Source organism: Stegodyphus dumicola, chromosome 9 (assembly GCF_044657685.1).
Source record: "Stegodyphus dumicola isolate Sdum_Otavi_A_Nest chromosome 9, ASM4465768v1".
Classification (NCBI taxonomy): domain Eukaryota; kingdom Metazoa; phylum Arthropoda; class Arachnida; order Araneae; family Eresidae; genus Stegodyphus; species Stegodyphus dumicola.
This window is the reverse complement of record NC_140776.1, coordinates 179,902,463-179,921,447: the sequence shown is the minus strand read 5'-3', so window position 1 is coordinate 179,921,447 and position 18,985 is coordinate 179,902,463. Positions and strand designations below refer to the sequence as shown.

The 18,985-nt window shown below is 35.0% G+C and overlaps 1 protein-coding gene across 7 annotated transcripts in view; it reads left to right on the top strand.

Annotated features, from left to right (window-relative positions):
* LOC118191981 (organic cation transporter protein-like) overlaps nucleotides 1–18,985 on the top strand; it is a 92,674-nt gene that overhangs the window by 40,705 nt on the left and 32,984 nt on the right. For 6 of the 7 annotated variants that reach the window (XM_035362856.2, XM_035362854.2, XM_035362859.2 and 3 more), the window contains 4 exons: nucleotides 677–780; nucleotides 2,262–2,416; nucleotides 7,421–7,589; nucleotides 15,514–15,655. In XM_035362856.2, coding sequence (XP_035218747.2) covers nucleotides 677–780; nucleotides 2,262–2,416; nucleotides 7,421–7,589; nucleotides 15,514–15,655 — 570 coding nt within the window. The remainder of the gene's footprint in view (nucleotides 1–676; nucleotides 781–2,261; nucleotides 2,417–7,420; nucleotides 7,590–15,513; nucleotides 15,656–18,985) is intronic. The other variant, XM_035362858.2, reaches the window with a different exon arrangement.

Genomic DNA, 18,985 nt, shown 5'->3' with positions numbered 1-18,985 from the left:
TATTGGCTGTCTTCTGATCCTAAATCTGTTATTAGCTTTTGAAGAGAATCTTTTATGACTCTTGATTTGCTTGTTGGCATTAAAGTAACGAATAAGAATTTCGAATTCCTTCTGAGCAATTTTAGTTTGAAAAGCCATCCGGTATTAATTAATCATTTTATGCATTAATTTATTGAGCAAACAGCAGACCAAATAAGCTTATATCACGCAATAAAGGCGTAAAAAGAACTCTGAAATTTTTAATATGTATTCTTATTGCGGTTTAGTTGAAGTTTATTTCAATCTGATTCTGTTTACTTTTGCAATATGTTTCTATGAGAGTTTTATTCAAAATTTACCCCAACTTAGGATTGCGCTTTTGCTTAGTTTTAAAATAGAGATAGTTCTAAAGTTTCTTACGATATTTCGCTATTTCGGATGGCGCTTGGATGGACAGCATTAAAATTACTCGCTCTAAAATGACATTCGCAGAATGAATGCTATTTTGGAGCGGATTACGTTCGATAAACGAGTTATGATTGTTTTTATTAAAATTATGCAAAAGTATTATACTTATGATTATTATTAATAAATTTATTTAATTCTTATATATCTTTAAGTAATAATTATGCATAATTATTAAAATTATAATTATTATAAAAATTACGCATAATATTTTGTTGTTGATCTTTTTCAGTTTGATCTTGTGTGCGATAGAGAATGGCTCGTATCTCTAGCTAAATCAATATACATGATAGGATTTTTGATATCTGTAATATTCTTTGGGCAGCTATCCGACTGGTAAGTAATTTGGGAAACAAATTATCAAGCTGAGTTTATTTTGCAATTTTAGATTTAATTCTTATATTCCTTTAAGTTTTCTATTTTAGATCACTTTACCTAAGTGGTCGTGTAATTTCTAGTAATTAAATAATTACATTACCTATCTTAATCGGTTTGGAAAGATTTGGAATTTTAAGAATTAAAAGAATATCGAGCTGACGTCGGGTCTAAAATGCTAAGCATAACCCTAAGTCCGAATAGTTGTAATAAATTACTAATTTATTTAAAGACAATTTTTTTTTTTTTTTTTTTTTTTTGCATTCACGAATAAAGATTTTTAGCTATTAATGCAATTATATATTTTCTTACCAAAATTAAATTAAACTTTTAGTTAAAAATATCTGTTTGATATGGTTTGAAAACATATATACGAAATAAACTGTTTTATTTTCCCTCAAAATATCAATATTTAAAAAATAAGAGTGATTTATTCATGTATTAGATAATTTTGAAGCTTGTTTGCAGGGATTATTAGTCTTCCAGAACAGGAAACGTTTAGCTGTCTTTTTGTCGTGATTCGAGCCATGGACCTTCAAGTGCTAGTTCGATTGCTAATTTCTTCAAGGCTGGTTGGATATGGCAAACATTTCAAATGCTAGTTCGAATGTTTTAATTTTTGAATTACACCCGTTCGCCCACAAGAACATGGGCTCCTTGTATTTTCTCCCACTAAAAAATCGGTTACATGCCAAAATTTCGCGGAGAAAACAAAGCAAGGCGAAAATGTCGTCGTACAAAACACAACGGAAGAAAAGAAAGCAAAGAGAAGCACCGCAGTTCTAAAACATCTTAATGCAAAATATCGTCGTCGATAGCCAAACGATTCAATTACTTCGCTGTTTAAAAACATTGTAATCGAAAGTATTGTGGTAAAAATTAAAGCCCCTACAAAATCACTGCATGACAATAACATCGCAGACATGCGTTTTTAGGCTTTAAAAGTTGTAAATACATATTCGCATAATGATTTGTGAGCGCAAGAAGTAATGAACATTTTACCTTTATATTTTTGAATAAACTAATAAATTATGCTGAAAAATCAAGGAAGACCCTTAAGCATTCGAAAACTGAAAATGAGTAGAAAATTAATGTGATTTATAGCAGATAACGTAATATCTTAGTATGATAATTAATTAAACAGTTTTAATAGAGGTAACTACATGCAGTTACTCATTTTCTCTTTTCTAGTCTTTTTTTACCACTTAAAAGAGAATAATTTGTTAATAACTTTTATTATTTGACTATATAAATTTAAAATTATGTTTGCTGCTGTAACCAATATTATTTTTCTACTCATTTTCAGTTTTTGAATGCTTAAATCTTCTTCTCAATTCCTCAGCAATGTATTAGTTAATTGAAAAATTAACATATCATCTTCAATCTTTGATATTTGTAAGCACATGTCCTGTAACTTTTTAAAATAGTTTCTCGGATTTCAGGATCGGGCGCTTACCTACGATCGCCATTTCGTATGTCGTTTCCTGTATCAGTCTGCTTCTGTCTTTGTTATCCACATCGTACCTCATGTTCGTCATACTGCGCTTTTTTCAGGCATTTGGTAGAACTGGATTGACAACCATTGGATTCGTATTGTGTAAGTGCTATTCAGGCTCTTCATGCTGTTGTTACTAATATTAAAAACATTTTCAAATCGCTGATATTTTCCAATTTTAGTAATTACCCTTTATATGGTAATGAAAATCAACAAAGTGTATTTTAAGTTTAAAATTAGGTGGAAAAGCAACCTATTGGAGTAGATTTTGAATAAAATTCTGTCGATTTTGAGAGTGATGAAACATGTGTACGTCTCTCTGTCAGAACTAACTTTCTTTACTATTATACACAGCATCTAGATCTAAAAGTCTAGCCAGGCGACTTCTCGCACAGGCGTGAAAAGTTACACAGTGTAAAAAGCCTTTTTTTTATTTATCACAACTCTTTAACCGATAGGCACGGACTTCGAATCTAGATCTAAAAGTCTGGTCAGGCGACTTCTCGCACAGGCGTGAAAAGTTACACAAGAGAAAAAGGGTGTAAAAAGCTCTTTTTTATTTATTGCAGCTCTTTAACCAAAAGACACGGACATCGTTTAGATCTAAAAGGCTAGCTAGGCGACTTCTCGCACAGGCTTGAAAAGAAATCGAGGGTTTAAAAAGCCATTTTTATTTATCACAATTCTTTAACCTTAACCGAAAGGCATGGACTTCGTTCTCCCGAAAAACACGGTTACTTGCGGTGAGAACTTAAGGTAAATTTAACAATAGATTCGAAAAATAAGACGTAGTGCCAGACTTCACAATTTAATTTGACCTAACAGGCCGAATCAGCAACCTTCACCAGTGATAGACTAACTAAACGGCCAGTATGCGTAGCTGCTACTAAGTTAACAACTGGAGGACAAAATAGCAAACGTGCGCAACACTAGCGAAATCACGCTGTGTCTCAACTATTCATTTCAACCGCTTAAACACTCTCTTTCACCCGCTTAATTTGCAACTTGACGAGGAAATGCGAGGGGAAATAGAGGATTCAGAAAAGATACCAAAATTGAAATAACTATGTAGTAAACTTGTAGAGACATCAAGCTATTTCGAAGCATGAGAGAGTCATTAGGATATTTTAGAAGCAGGAGATGAGGGAAAATGAGCAATATCATCGCGACCATGGGCCTCTCGATTATGCGTCGGGCGTCCTGACCACTACACCACAACGGCATGCTAAGAAGGCGGGAGAAATACCTCATAAACTAAGGAAATCCTCTTTTTCAGAAGCAACGATATGTTTGCAATAGTGAAACCACAGAACGTAGGGTCAGGAACCTTTTACGTTAGTTGAAGGACTGTTAGGCCGGTTACGTTAATTACAAAACGATGCATATATACCGTCGTACAGGCAAAGATTGGAAGCAATAGAGCAAGGTGGAAAAGATTGTTGCAGGTAAAACGTTGAGGTCTTGAAGTTGCAGGAACAATGTCAGATGTAAAAACTGTTTGAAAAATAGAACACAAAATAGAGTTCTTGATGTAAAAATTGCTGCTGAATGCTGTAATATAGTCAGTGACATGAAAGGGTATGCGTAACAGAAATTATATGATGCAAAGAAAATGAATGCTTCATTAAATAAATAATTGAAAATATTCTGTGAAATAGTTATCAGGAACAATTATGATGAATCGTGCGTAGACGCTTATACGGTTTGTTCTACAGTGGGATCAAAATTAGCAAAAACAGCAATATGTGCACATTAGGATTAGGTTAGATTATATGAATATGGTCAAACACATGACGGTTTAAATACAATAACACGCTGAACAAGTATTAATTTAGAAGTCAAAACAGCAAAAATGTTTTCAAATTTGAAACATAACGCTGCTTGTTGTTGTTTGGGTTCTAAATTAACACATGAGGGTTGTTTGTCCTAGGGTTAAGCTGTTACTGCGTGTCCTCTGGAGGAGAAAAATCTAAGATATGTGTACCAAGGTCCGGGACGACAAGCGACATAATTTAAACAAGGCATACAAGGCCTTGAACGAAACGTATTGGAATCCTATGTTGCTACAAGTAAGCTGTATATCATAAGCTTAAAAGCTCTTTTTTTTTAATCGAATGGCGGGCACTTGCCTTTTTCAGCATTGGCCAATCCTAAGAACAGAATTGGTGGTCATTTTATTGTGGAGGCACCTAATAGTCGCCCACCGTTACCTCCTATGAAGGGACAGACAATTTATATTCTTGGCCTTCTCCAGGATTCGAAACCGGGCTCTTCGGTATCGCAGTCAACTCATTTAACCACTATACCATCTGGGCAGGAAAAGCTTAAAAGCTACGCTGTATAAATTATAGGATTATTTACATCAATACAAATTAAACGTTATGTAAGACTGAGCGCAATGTACGTTTCAAGAGATAGTTCTGAGTTACGAGTAATGTGCTGTGCAAACGATTTTTCATTTTCCATTAGTTGAGCTCTCCAGGTCTGAAGATTGTTTCCAGAGAATTATGAGAGATGGAAGTCTTGTGTTAGAGTTCATTCGTGTAAGTAATATCTCAAATTGTCTACTTTATCCTAGGAGTACTAGTCCGAACCTGTATACATTAGCCGGTGTAGGGCAGTGTGCATTTGAATCAACATGGAGTTTTCTGATTTTAGGGCTGACGAGATTAGCAGACTCATGGGTGAAACGCTTTGTTTTCTCTGTGTCCTATTGCTATTGTCCGCGTTTATTTTGAATTTTCTTTTCCGGGTTGACTCCGGATTGGGAATATGTCCCATACATAGAAACGTGTATGTTGCACCTTTTCCAACATTTTTCCCAATGCACTTATGTCGTACCCTACGTGGGCTTTGATCCATTGCAGGATGATGAGACCATCGCTACCGAGAAGAAGTTCTCTAACAGAATACACAAGTTCGCATTTAAAAGAGCCATCACTAATGGCTTCAGTACTAGACATGCCGTCTGGACGTATAACTGTTCTAAAGTTTTTATAGAGATCCTGCTTTACTGCTTTGAGAAATGTAAATGTGTATTCCGCCTGAAAGACAGAATTCAGGTTTCTCAATCTACTTGACATTAAAAAATATAGTTATTCCACATTTTCGTGTAGACGGCACTGATTGTATCGTCCTCAGTTTTTCAATCGTCGATATATATTCAGGTTCTGCTGTTCCTTCTGCTATATCACTAATAAAGGCCTCATGATTATATCTTGCAGAATGTGTTTTTGCTGATACTAGTGTTTTCACGAAAACTTATCTTACAGCCAATCCGTTCAACTGAGTTCGAATCCAAATCGAACTCGCAGTACTCGATGGTCTTAAATACTCTGCCACTGACGGCCATTTAGAGTTTCAAACATGTGAGAAGAAACTGTGTACGTTTGTAAAAATGAATTCTTAAGCATACTGAATGTCGAGTTCTTTATATAATTGTGCATTTCTTGCAAACCATGGTGCTTTAGTCATGATTCTAAGAACCTTATTTTGAAAAGGTAATTTTTTCCTATATGATTTGTGGGCTGTTGTACAAATAGGAAATGCATGGAAAAGAATATGACAAATCGTACGTAAAGTGTCCTTTTGACACACAGATTCAGTTTTGGTCGGTATCCAGTAAGTGGGTATGTAATCATGAAAGCTGCATTTGCTTTCTGTAATCGAGACTATTTGGTCTTTAAATTTATGTTCTTCAAAATAAATTCCGAGGTATTTTGTGGAGCTAACCGGTGGAAGAATATCATTGCTTATATTAAAGTCAGAACTTAAGTATTTAAATTTCAGTATCTTCAGAAAGAGACACAGAGTTTCGAAGCATTTAATTTTATTCTCCGGGTGTCACACCATTTTGAGATGATATTTATTCTAAACTGGAGGTTGTTGATGGCTTGCCATTAGCAAAGTTTGCTCTTTCGGCTAATAAAGGATTTGGAATGTCATCTGAAACTATTTAGAAAAGGATTGGTCCCAAAACCAATCCTTGAAGAATTCTAGCACATATATGCTTCTTGCTAGAATATACATTTCCATCACGTACTTGATAAAGTACGACATTTGAGACATGTTTGTTATGAAATATACTATTTCACTTAACATAAATATAAGACCTTACTACCAGATGCTTTTTAAAAATCTAAAATGCTTGCCGCTGTTGTCGACTTTTTAGTGAAGGCATTAACTACATATTCAGTAACGTCTAATATTTGCATAGAAATGCTACAGGCTTTAGGAATGTACAGTATATACTGCATTCTATATTTATAATGCATTTAAAAAAAGAAAATCTAGCAAATGACGGTACTTTTAGCGTCAACTAGAAATGCTGTATATCCAGAGAATTATCGATAAATTGTTGAAAATGCTTGAATCTATTACTAACTTGTTGGGTTCCTATGCGTTTTCCGAACATAAAGTTGAGCTATACTCGTTGCAGAAAATAACAGAGTACTGGGTTTCAAAGTAAAGTGGAGCACCTTTCGCCCTTTGCTTAGTAATGAACCTTTCTATATATTATTCTTGGTAACGAACTTTTGTATATACTATTCTGTATATTATGATAATATAATTTCTATACATTATAATGTTTCTATGTGTTATAATAACCGTTCTATATATTATTTTCGATGGTGATATTATTCATTATTCCTGCTGGTGAACCTTTTTATTCTCATTCTTCTTTAAATCAGTTAGCTTCAAAATTAAAAAGTAAATATTTTTTTTTTAATTTAGTTTTTTTTATCAACAGACTGAGTTAATTCGAAATATAAATATCTTACATTTTGATGAATGATAACGGATTTAAATAAAACGTGAAACACCGCAAAATCGTGTTAGGAGACTAATGGCACTTTTGTGCTAAAAGTATAATAAAAAATAGTTATTTATTACTTAAATCGTAATGTTAAGCATGAATCATCTTATATATTCCATTAGAACATGCTTCATGAAAACCGTAATTATCCTTTCGAGGTATTGCAATGTAAACACCACCGTTATTTTGTCTTTTTCAATCAATAAACTTGAAGAATAAGCATTTCTTTGAATCTGTAGTTTTTTACACAATTTAATGTTATTTATACGTTTATTTTTGATTCTTTTAAGTGATGGAAATAGTTGGACCTCATCATCGAACCGAAGCAGGAATTGCCATCCAGTTAGGATGGACTGTGGGTTTCATCACTTTGGCACTTGTAGGTTATCTTTTCAGGCACTGGTTTTGGTTCCAAGTTGCAATGTCAGTACCTCTCTTACCTCTAATGTTCGCCTACAAGTAAGTTTAACAGTCTTCACTCTTAGACATCAAATAATACGCTCGAAGAATAAACTACTGTCAACTCTTGATTATCCTGACGCTGATCGGTAGAATCATAGAGTACGTAGCCTACCTGCGTCAAAGAGTATAATCGTTATTTCAGGGTATCCTGAGTACTGAGATTATAATAGAATTACAAAACTACATGTTATTAACCAGATTATAATATGATTTATAAACTAAAAATTTCATGACCTAAACTATTGTACAGTCAAAAGTCGTTAATCCGGACTCGTCGGGACTTCGGCGATTCCGGATTATAGATCATCAGTTTAAATCTCGTGAGATGGCATGCAGAAATTCTAAAATTAAAAATATGAAACCGTAATTTATGAAGTAAAGAACAATTATAATCTAATAAGTATCAAAATTTACAAAAAAAAAAAAAAAAAAAAAAAAAAAAAAAAAAAAAAAAAAAAAAAAACCGCTTAATATTTATTTGTTTACTTTATTAAACATTTCTTTCAATGTTGCTTCATTTTATGTGATAATACTTTCTTTTTAATTCTATAAACAGACATAATTTCTTGTTCAGTTATAAAGTTCCGCTGTTCAAGTCCCGTTAATTGCTGTGCCGAGAATACCGACTAACTTGTCAATCGAAATTTTTTCGTTTTCACAAACCTCTCTGTCACCTTCTTCATGTCTTTATCCATTTTTTGCAGCAATTCCACTTTTTGTTTGATGAACATCGAAACATACTTTCGTTTTGTATGATCCTTTGGGAGCTCCAGAATCGGAAATTCTATTTGACATAATCGAAAGTTCAAGTTTACTTTTATAGTATTGCTCTTACAGTCTGCAAAAAATAATAAGCCAGATCCAATTCGAAAATTAAGGAACAACGCAATTATCAACATTAACTGAAATCGATAATTAGATAATTTTAGCTTATACCGTCCGTTATACATAAAACGCGCACTCGAAAACGTATTCTTCGCTTGCGCACACTCATATGCGCAGTCGTAAAAGGTCTTACGCGCACGCGTAAACGCCTATGCGCAAGTGTCAACGCGGCGCATGCGCAGAAAGGTTTTAGCTTTGAGGTCCGGATTATGGGTGTCCTAATTAACGACTTTTGACTATATATACATAAAAACGGCAGATTGAATATAGTGAACTCTCGATTAACTAGAGTCATTCGAGGGATGATAGCCACGTTTAACTCAAAATCATGGTTCATCAAAGGATAATCAACGTTGCCTACCTGCTGAAGGCGACGTTGCTAAGTCGATTTCCTTGAGAGTAGTTGTCTGCGACTTTGCGTTATTCTCGCCATTACTCTTGGTCAGAGCTAGCCTGCGCGTTTGCTAAGTGTGCAGCCGTTAGGCTAACTTACTTTTCTTAGTTTTAGTCAACCCATTATCTTTGATTTAAAGCATAATTGTTGGCTTTAGTAAGCAAAAGTAGTGACTTCTAATAAAAGTTCAATAAAATAGTATAATAAAAGGGTCCTTTGCACCCTTCTTCTGTCTCTGTGGTGCTTACAAGACATAGTGATAATTCACTTGTCGTCTTTTAAATTTCGTACACTTTACGTTAGCAAAGAAAATGAAACGTCACAAGTATTTTAATATTAATTTCAATATAGGTTATTTCTTCTTCCTTTCATTATCTGTCCTTTAATGAACCATGATTTTGAGTTAAACGTGGCTATCGTCCCTCGAATGACTTAGTTAATCGAGAGTTCACTATATTCAATCTGCCGTTTTTATGTATACACTAGTTTAGGTCATGAAATTTCTAGTTTATGAATCATATTATAATCTGGTTAATAATATGTAGTTTTTGAATTCTATTATAATCTCAGTACTCAGGATACCCTTAAATAACGATTATACGCTTTGAACACTAATAACAAAAACACTATCAACAAAAAATATGAAGTTATTTTTGATTTTGCATATGTTAAAGCTATATATGTTCAAACTAGCTACCCCTCGCATTAATAGTATTTCGGGCTTCGGCTTTATTGATATCTGTTTATCTATCTTATTTTAAAAAATAACTTCAGATAAACAGAGAGAAACTGTTAGTTTACTTTCAAATTGATTAACTTTACACAGCATATTAAAAAGTTGCGAACAACCCAAGGACAAGCGGATATGAAGCAATTCCCTCTTAAAGCACGAGAAATATCGTCCATTATAAAAAAAATCTCTCACAAGGGTTAAAGTTCCTTTGAATCCCTAAATTTCACAGCGAAAAACTAACTAATTCGGCTCGGATACTTGCTTATTATATTGCCATTCAACACCTTCTTTTAAGCAGCTCTTTCTAGTGATCTGTTTGGCGTTAATTTTCAGTTAGTCCCAAACAGGGGCCTTAAACTGAATGTTCTTGAACTAATCATTTTTCGGCAGTCTCGAAATCTAAATAAAGGTGAGACCTATGAACATTTGAGTTTGCTGTTCATCATTTGAAACTTCGAATTAGAAAATCTTAAGGAGCTGAGCTGATTTGCGGTGTATGAACTATTCTGGGTTGACTTCAGTCTTAGCGAAGATATCGTCAGTGACCAATCAGTAGGAAAAGATGAAATCGCTTCTAACGAATCATCGTTCTGCGTTAAACCAGTTGTTAAAATCAGTTCATTGGTCTTTTTAAAAGTAACTGCACCAAGCTAAATGCAATTTTCAGCTTTTTAAATCGAGAGTCGGTAAACAGTTCCTTAACGGCGTCGACACTCATTTCGACCAGTTCATGCGCAATCGTATTCCGTTTTTTTTTTTTTTTTTTTTTTTTTTTTTTTAGGCAGTAACAGCGGATTGTCATTTATTTGGCTAAATTAAAGTCAAGTTCTTAAGCTGCCCAGATGGTACAGTGGTTAGAGAAGCCTGACTGCGATACCGAAGGGCCTGGGTTCGAATACCGGAGAAGGCATGGTTATAATTGTCCGTCCCATCATAGGAGGCGATGGTGGCCCACCTATTTAGTGCGTCCATAATAAAGAGGCCACAACATCTGGTCTTGTATAGATTAATAGGCTGTGTTACACTGCAACTGTTCACAATCTGCCATTGGGAAAAAAAGTCAATTTCTTTCTGGGATGTTGAGTTTTAGACTTGGATTTTAAGGATTCCGGATAGGACAGGATTTTAAGGAAGCCAAAATGATCAGTGCCCCATCTCGCCCATTTTGGCTTTTCATTCTTCAGAAGTTTGCAAGTGTAAGTTGATAATCCTGAGCGCACTTGTAACATATTGGCTTATTACTGAATCCGATCTGCCCATAGCTGAACCTCTGGCACCGAAAGCACATCTTGGGAAACCTACTACAGAGTACCTTGTACCTTCTACAGAAATTTTTGAGATGAAAAATCTGTCTTCCCACTTCCAAGAATTGCTTCGGAGCAGCCACAGGTCGTAGCTCAGGGACTCCGGTTTTCTTCCAACAGAGCTGGACAAGTTTCTTAACGCGAAAATTCTAAAATCCTTTTCTTTAAGATCCTTTAGGATTTGATCAAGATCAGTGTCAGTAGGAAGTCCTCTAATAGCCCCTTTAATTGGGGATTCCGGATTTTTCTGAAGGTATTGGAAGCAAAATACTCCATTTTCATAAAGTAAACTAACACCCTGTCCCGCATAGAGTTCGAGGAAAACGTAACACTGATTTCACTTCTTGTGATTGTAGCGAAGTAACCGTGTAGGTTTTCTTGCCTGGAAAGATTTCTGTTTAATTTCCACGTTACTTCCGGACTTGAGCAGATGACCGGAGGCAACCGTTCTTTCGTAGGCTGAGTAGAGTAGTAACAGAATCAGCTGTTGTATCCACTTCCATCTGGTCTTGATTTCCTTCAGATCAGAGAAGAAATTTTGGTACAGGGCATCTAGATTAGCAACTTTCAAAGAATCAAACTGGTTTGAGACTGGATGATCCGAAGCCGGAATATCATCTGAGAGAGGAAGCAGCTTGACCGGTTTCTTGAAAGAAGTCCAACCGCCTTCCTTGTCCCCCGTCGGTAATATTTTTTATTAGTCCCCCCCCCCGCTTCAATGTTCGATTTTTCAAAGTTAGTCTTTTTTCGGGGGGGGAGCGTTTTGACATCACGAGCAAGATCTTTAGTTTTAGCAATTGAACAACTTTGACCAGTTGTAGGTACCTTATCCTCAAGAACATTCAGTCTCTTGATTGGGAAATCTTCACACTGGAGAAGCACGATAAAGTCAATTTCCACTTTTTTTGAGTTTCGCATGAATTGGCATTTCACTACGAGCCTGGGTTTACAGACTCTCTATTTTTGCAACTGTGAGCTACATAATGGTCATCCTCTATCTTCGCTTTATGAAAAAATTTCCTTGTGTGATGAAAATTAATCGGGAAATATATTAGATCAAGCATTTCGTAGGAAAGTTGAATCAGATCCTCTATGTCAAAATCGTGAAGTAAATTTATTAACTCCATTTATTCTTTGGAACACTTGAAATCCACAAAAAACGCATACACAACTGACTGTTATATCTTCACAATTCTAGGTTCTTTCAGTATCATGTTTAAAATATTTGTCCATTTCTCGGAATCGTATTTGTATAGTTTAATCCTGGGCATGAGTGTTATGATGTACGAAAATTTGGAATCTTTGGGGAAAAAATCAATAAGACGTTTGAGGAGCCTATTTGCGTATATCTCGCGTTCTGCTTGAAACACTTTTACAGTTTAAAGTTATAGGACTCAGAATTAGAATATCTCCATTTCTATATAAGAAATAATCATTTATATACAAAACACGCGACCTGAAATGCCAAATAAAGCCTGAAATTATAATCTTAACGGCAGCAAATAAATAAGCAATGACAGGGTTCATAGCGGTCCTTACAAGTGCTTATAAGTCCTTATATTTGAAAATAAATTATAAAGGCTCTTATAGATGCTTACTTTTTCTTTAAAGCCCTTATTTTTTTGTTTTTAGTGCTTATTTTGTGCTTTTTTTAATGAACGCGCATTTTTCCTCCGTACTAAATAAACAACTTTTCTTCTTTATATGGAACGTCGGATGGTGAATCATACTCCCGGAAATAGCTTTTCCCCCTTTCTCTGCATTAACGTAACGTCTGGTGTGCGCGAGAGTACAGATGGGTGCACGTCGTTCTATTGGTCAAAGAATTGCGAAAACAGTAGAAAATTCCGGTACATTCGGTATTCTTTTCCCCCCACCCAAATACTACACTCGTTTGAATTTCTATCAAGATCTTAATAATTTGCATTCTCGTTCCGCGTGGTCAGTTCATATTCGTGTTTATTATGATATATGTTTATTAAAATTATTAAACTATTATATTAAACTATACAATATAGTTGCAGTAGCTGCTGAAGTGTAGATAAACCTCCAAAAATGGGTGTATTTTTATACAGATTAGCTATCTAAGGAATAATATTCAGAATAGCTTAAATAAATAGAAAGTATCGAATAGTCAAAATATTTTTTTTAATCCCAATACATTATACAGTACGGAGGTTCTCCCCTTCACCGCAAAATCTCTAATATTGAAGCAGCGGATTTTTTTTTTTTTTTTTTTTTTCTTTTTTGGGTAATTGTCCAATCTGGATTGAATAGGACTAAAAGTTTTGCAGTCTACCCAACCCAAGCGAAGAATGATTCTATTTCGGAAATTTAAAGCAGTCTGTTCAAAATTAGAATAAAAAACACCCCAGATTAGTAAGTCTCTTTCTTTTCCTTTATTTAGTTCTTTATTCTCCGAATACCGGCAGCTGTTCATTCCGATTGCGTAATATCACGTATGGAAGAATTACGCCGCATGTATTGCGCAATACCGTTTGCGGTATTTTGCAGAGATAATTAATTTTGATGTTCAGTCTGAGATTTATTTATGAACACTTAAAAGAGTTTTACTGTGCTTTCTAAGCAGAATATTTCTCAGTTCCGTTGGTCTATTTTTATATGATGCACATATCGAAGTGTCAAAATCATTTATTTAGCCGAGAAATCTAAAGAACCACTACAATCTCCCCCCCTCCTCTTTTTCCAGTTACGCTCGACTATACGGAATATTCGGCAATTTCCGCGTGTGCGGGTTAGTTAAGCTTTTACTGTTAAAAGATGACTGCATGAAGCAATTTCCCGTGTCCTGATTGCAGAAATGTTCCTCTGTTTTACTTTACTTGGAATATATGTTAAGGCAAAACTGTTATGCAATGAAAATTTAGAAAATGTTCGGAATTTTGATTTAAGTTAAATTATTTAAATATTAATATGAGTGGAAAAATAAATTGTATTTATTATTAGGTGCCAACCGAATACAATTAATATGGCTTATTGTTATTTATTTTCTATATTTTGAACTGAAATTTCATCATTAAATCTTGTAATTTAGTTTAGTTCTGCATAGTTTTTTTCCTCTCATTGTAAACTAATTCTGTAAATTGAATTGTCATTTTAAATTTAAAAAAAAAAAGTTAATTGTTTTCCATGGTTGAGGTAATGGTGTATTCTCTTAATAAATATTGCATTGCTCATATTTTAAATTGCAAGTCTAATTTTTCTTTTAAGGTTATGCAGTTGTGTATAATATAATTAGACAGGTGCTTATTTTTTTCCTTAAAATGTGCTTGAAAAGTGCTTATAGGTGCTTATTTTTTTAACTAAAATGTGGCTATGAACCCTGAATGACATAAACCAATGCACGATAATACAGTAATGTATAAAAACAACAATGCAATCAAATTCATTTATATATCCACAGAAATTTATAACAATATGCTGTAGATGATAAACAACGAAAATCATTTCTAATGGAAAGAAAATACTGATAGTTTCAATCGCTTGTCTCGTGTCCATTATCTTTGCATTCCATGCACTGTCTTAGCTTTTCACCTCCTTTTTAAAATACATTTAAGTTACTTGAAAAACAGTATGATAGCTTTTGCCATTTTTTTGTACACCTAGTTGCTCAAAATGTTTGGCTTACTGCCCCTTTAGAAGGCAAATGTCCTTTTAACTTTCAGCACTGTAATGTCCTTTGAACAAGGATATATCTTATATTTTCAGAATGTAAGCATTGATTAAAATTGCATCAAACGCTTTAGATATTTACTACATTTTCAGTGCCTTGAATAATTAATTAAAAGACATCACTCAACATGGAAACAAAATTGTGACGATCTCATTGCATTTACAGATCTGACAAACAATGTACAGATTCTTACCAAGCACACGGTGTGTTATATATTAAAATAACACGCTACGTGGGTATACTGGATAATATTCCAAGTATGGTCACAGTTTTAGAATACTTGTTACGGAGTTTGTAAGTTCCAATTCCTTAGAATTACTGTTTGGACCAATATGAGTGAAAGGTCGATTAGGTATAGTTTTTGTAAAGTTGAGTGACCGTAATATTTGTTTTCAAACAAATTTTTAAATGATTATTTAAAAAATATTAAGCAATCAGACTCTAAAGCATATTTTAATTTCCCTAATGCTGCTCTTTTTAATGCATCTTTGTTTACAATCGAACCATAGCTCATCCGATAGGCCAGAATGCCTATTTGTAGGCGAGAACATGCATATTGCAAGACTCAGATGAGAAGGGTTAGTTCATAGAGCTTTCCCCCATGAAACAGGAAGGGAGGAGTGATGACGCAGTTATATTGGCGCTGAATGCAAAGACGCAGTTCACAGCAAAGAAATTTAACCATGCCCATATTTGGGAAACTATATTGTTGCCAAACCGTCTGCCACCAGCGAAAGGAAAAAGGAGAGAATTCCTAAATGCTTTTATGATTACTCAATGTAGATATTGCAATTTCAGATAAAAAGGTGCAGTTAATGTCATCTTAAATAGTTTTTTTAATAATTAGTATTTAATGAATGTACACATAATTTTGGATCACTCCTTATCTTCGCGAAATTTTATCATTTCAGGTTTATTCCTGAATCTCCTCGGTGGCTGCTGATACAAGGAAAGGTCAAACAGCTCGAAAAAATACTGATCGAAGGAGCTAAATTGAATGGCCAGGAATTAAAATACGCAATCAAAGATTTGAAAATGTTGACGGAGCAAAAAGTAAGATTATTTTTATTGTTGCGAGTAATCTTCATAATATGAATGTAGCTAAATCAGGTCCATGAATTCATCATTCGAGAGAAACGAATCGTTGGCAAAGTTTTGAAAAGATTTGTTGGGCTGTCACTGACAAAGCTTTTTCACAATTTATTGGCAACAGTATAAGGCTGCCCAATTCTGTCCCAATCTGGCTCAAAGTTGGTAGAATCTGTACACGTTTAGATTCATGTTAATTCAAATGTCCCCATGCCACACTTCTCTACACAGAACTAACAACAAAATTCTGGGGTGAAAATTTTTTCAAAGTTTTGGAAAATAATAAAAATTCAATTCACTTTTAACACAGAAGAATAAACATTCTCTTATCTACTAAAATACGAGTCTAACTTTCCTGGCGTGCTTCCAACAAGAACTCTCAGTGGTTAAACTCTAAAAGGGCTTCGCTCTTTGTTCTCGAATGCTTGCACACTCAGAGATTCAGTTCGTGAATACAGCATATCTCTATTGCTCACATGCTTCCAATAAGAACACTCGTGAACTGTAAACAAGACCAAGGAATCAATTCTTTGAATCAGTTCCGGAGCGAATCCTCCAACTCTAACGGGTACATGTTATAAGGTATTTCTCCCGCCTTCTTAGCATGCCTTAGTGCTCGGTGCGTATTCGAAAAGTCCGTGGTTCGATTCTCAGAAAGGGCATTGCTCATTTTTCATCTCTCCTGCTTAAAATAACCTAATGTCTCTACAGTGGCGCAGAACTAAAATGGTGGTGGATGATGATTCTCCACACACCCAGAATTTGGCGATTGGGTCCCCTAAAAACCCAAGTCGCCCTTTAAAAGGGGAAGTATAAAAGGTATTTCTCCCGCCTTATTAGCATGCCTTCGTAGTGTAGTGGTCTGCAAGCTGGGCGCGTATTCCAGAGGTCCGTGGTTCGACTCCCAACGAGAGCGTTGCTCATTTTTCAAGTCTCCCGCTTCGAAATAACCTAATGACTCTATAAAATTACTTAAAAAATTAAGAAGTGGAGAGATTCGATTTCCCGGATTGTCACAGATCCCTCGCAGTTGCACCATTTCCTTTGGAGAACGAACATGATGGCCCCACTAAACATCTGCAGCGCATTGGTATATATGATAATCCTTTGTGCAACCATAATTTTGAGATGGACAGAGATCATTTGCTAAAATGTTCCTCGTTAAAGGAATAAAACCTATACAGTATTGGTAGGCTAGAGAGTTGATGCAGTTGACATACAGCATCTTATTTTCTTAATGTGGTCATTTTTCATTCCATTTTCCAGTTTCGATGTAGTTATCGTAAAGAGGTAGTTACCGTTCCGTCTTTTTGCAATTCAACTTTTTTGTTTCTTTCATGCTCCATTCTCATGCATCTTAGATGCATGGGGGCCAAAGACGTATAATCAAGTGCCTTTGCCAACGGACTCCTATTGTTTTGTCCTGCGATTGCTGTCAGAGAAGACGCTGAGTCACTGAGTATGCACAAGATAATGTTTCTAAACAAATCTTTATCAAAGGAATCGTTTACTAAATCAGTGCACAAGAAACGTTTTGATTTCTTCCATAAAACAACATAGAAGTGAAGCATTTTGTTTTTGATTAGTCGACACAAGCAGTTATGTGTCAGCTTTTCAAGCAAATGAAAGCTGATTCACTGAATGATGTATGCAAAAACATCTACCGAAAGCTCGTGTTTAAAACGTATTATAAGCTAGAGGTATCGACAGGCAAAAGAGGAACTTAAAAATTTGATTCACATCAAGAGAATGTTTGATTATTGCTAATGAAGCAGTAAAATCATGCATTATAAAACTAGACAAATGTTCGTAAGGTAGACGAAAAAGGAAATCACACAGCAATTTAAATGTGCGCATCAGAAATTAACTGATTCAGGTCTGTACTTATGTAAGTTCCAATTTAATATGAATTAACATTAAAAACTCTCAAATTAGTTTCTTTCTTATCCAGGACTGTCTTTACATAAATTAAGTTACACAAACAGAGAACTGTTTGAGAACTTCATCATAAAATGTAAAATCAAGGATTTTTCAGCTTTAAGAAGAAAAAAAAAAAAAGAAAAGAAAAGAAAAAAAAACTAGAAATGCCTGCTTATTCTTTATATTCTTATCGTTTTGTTGTTGCTCTTAATTCATTACCATTGGAGAACTTCTGAGAAATGGCAAACTGACAGCTCTCATATGTGTTGGTCTTTCAAAAGGAGGAAAATCTTCAGTTCATCTTCCAAATTCAAGCGATGCGTTGCTTAACAAATGGAACGATTCTAAAACAAAGTACAAGCCACTGGATGATTTTTTTAATCTTGTGGTGTTGCGTGGCCCCAAAAAGGGTTCGAAAAGTGTTCGGGCGCCAATGTGGTGTTGCGTGGCCCCAACTGCTATGAACTGGAAATTACACAAGCTCTTAAGAAGGGATAAAAAACAGTTCGGCTTCTAGCTTTGCTCGGCCTTTCATTATGGGGAAGGCCTTTAATAATGATTTTTTGAAATTTTCAAAGGTATATGTTTGGCCTCCGATTCCCCTAATAAAAATTTACCTATATTCTTCTACCATAGTGAGGCCTGTCCTCTTAGTGCAGACGTGGCAATGGCAAATTTTTGTCTTTCAGGCACAGGGTATAGCTGGAAATGATTTTCGAGACCTTCTAAGAATATCGCCACCGAATTTTTTCCGTCGAAATTGACGTTTGGCTTCATTGATGCTCTCATCGTCTGGACCAGGCATCCAAATCCTTCTAATTGAGTCGCCATTTCTTGTTGTTGGACTTGTACAGGAGCTTCCATCCAGTTTTCGGCCATTTCAGTTCGAAAAGTGTTCGGGCGCCAATGTGGTGTTGCGTGGCCCCAACTTGCCCGCAACAGTAGTAGTTACTGCTATGAACCGGAAATTACACAAACTCTTAAGAAGGGTTTAACTCCCTTTTTATTCCACTTTAGAAGTTACTGATGCGTTCACTTGACGCTCACAAAATACGCCGACCCGGCGGTTAACTAAAAATCGAAAAGTACAACTAAAAATAAGTAATCAGGATGAATAAATAGCAAGGTCACTACCTACGAGGCTCTATAAACGTGACTAACTTAACTGCGTTCTAAGATACAGCTGAGATTTCAGCAAACTTTCTGAATAAGAAGTTGAAAGATTCAACTAACTGCCGAAGTAGGCTCACAGGCCGAAACGCGCGGTTCTTAAATTTCTACCTAGCAACCTTCACTCTCGTGAATCAAGAAAGCACACCTACAAACTCGTTTTCCTTCTATTTAACTCAAAAATACTTCCGCTGAAAATTTGAA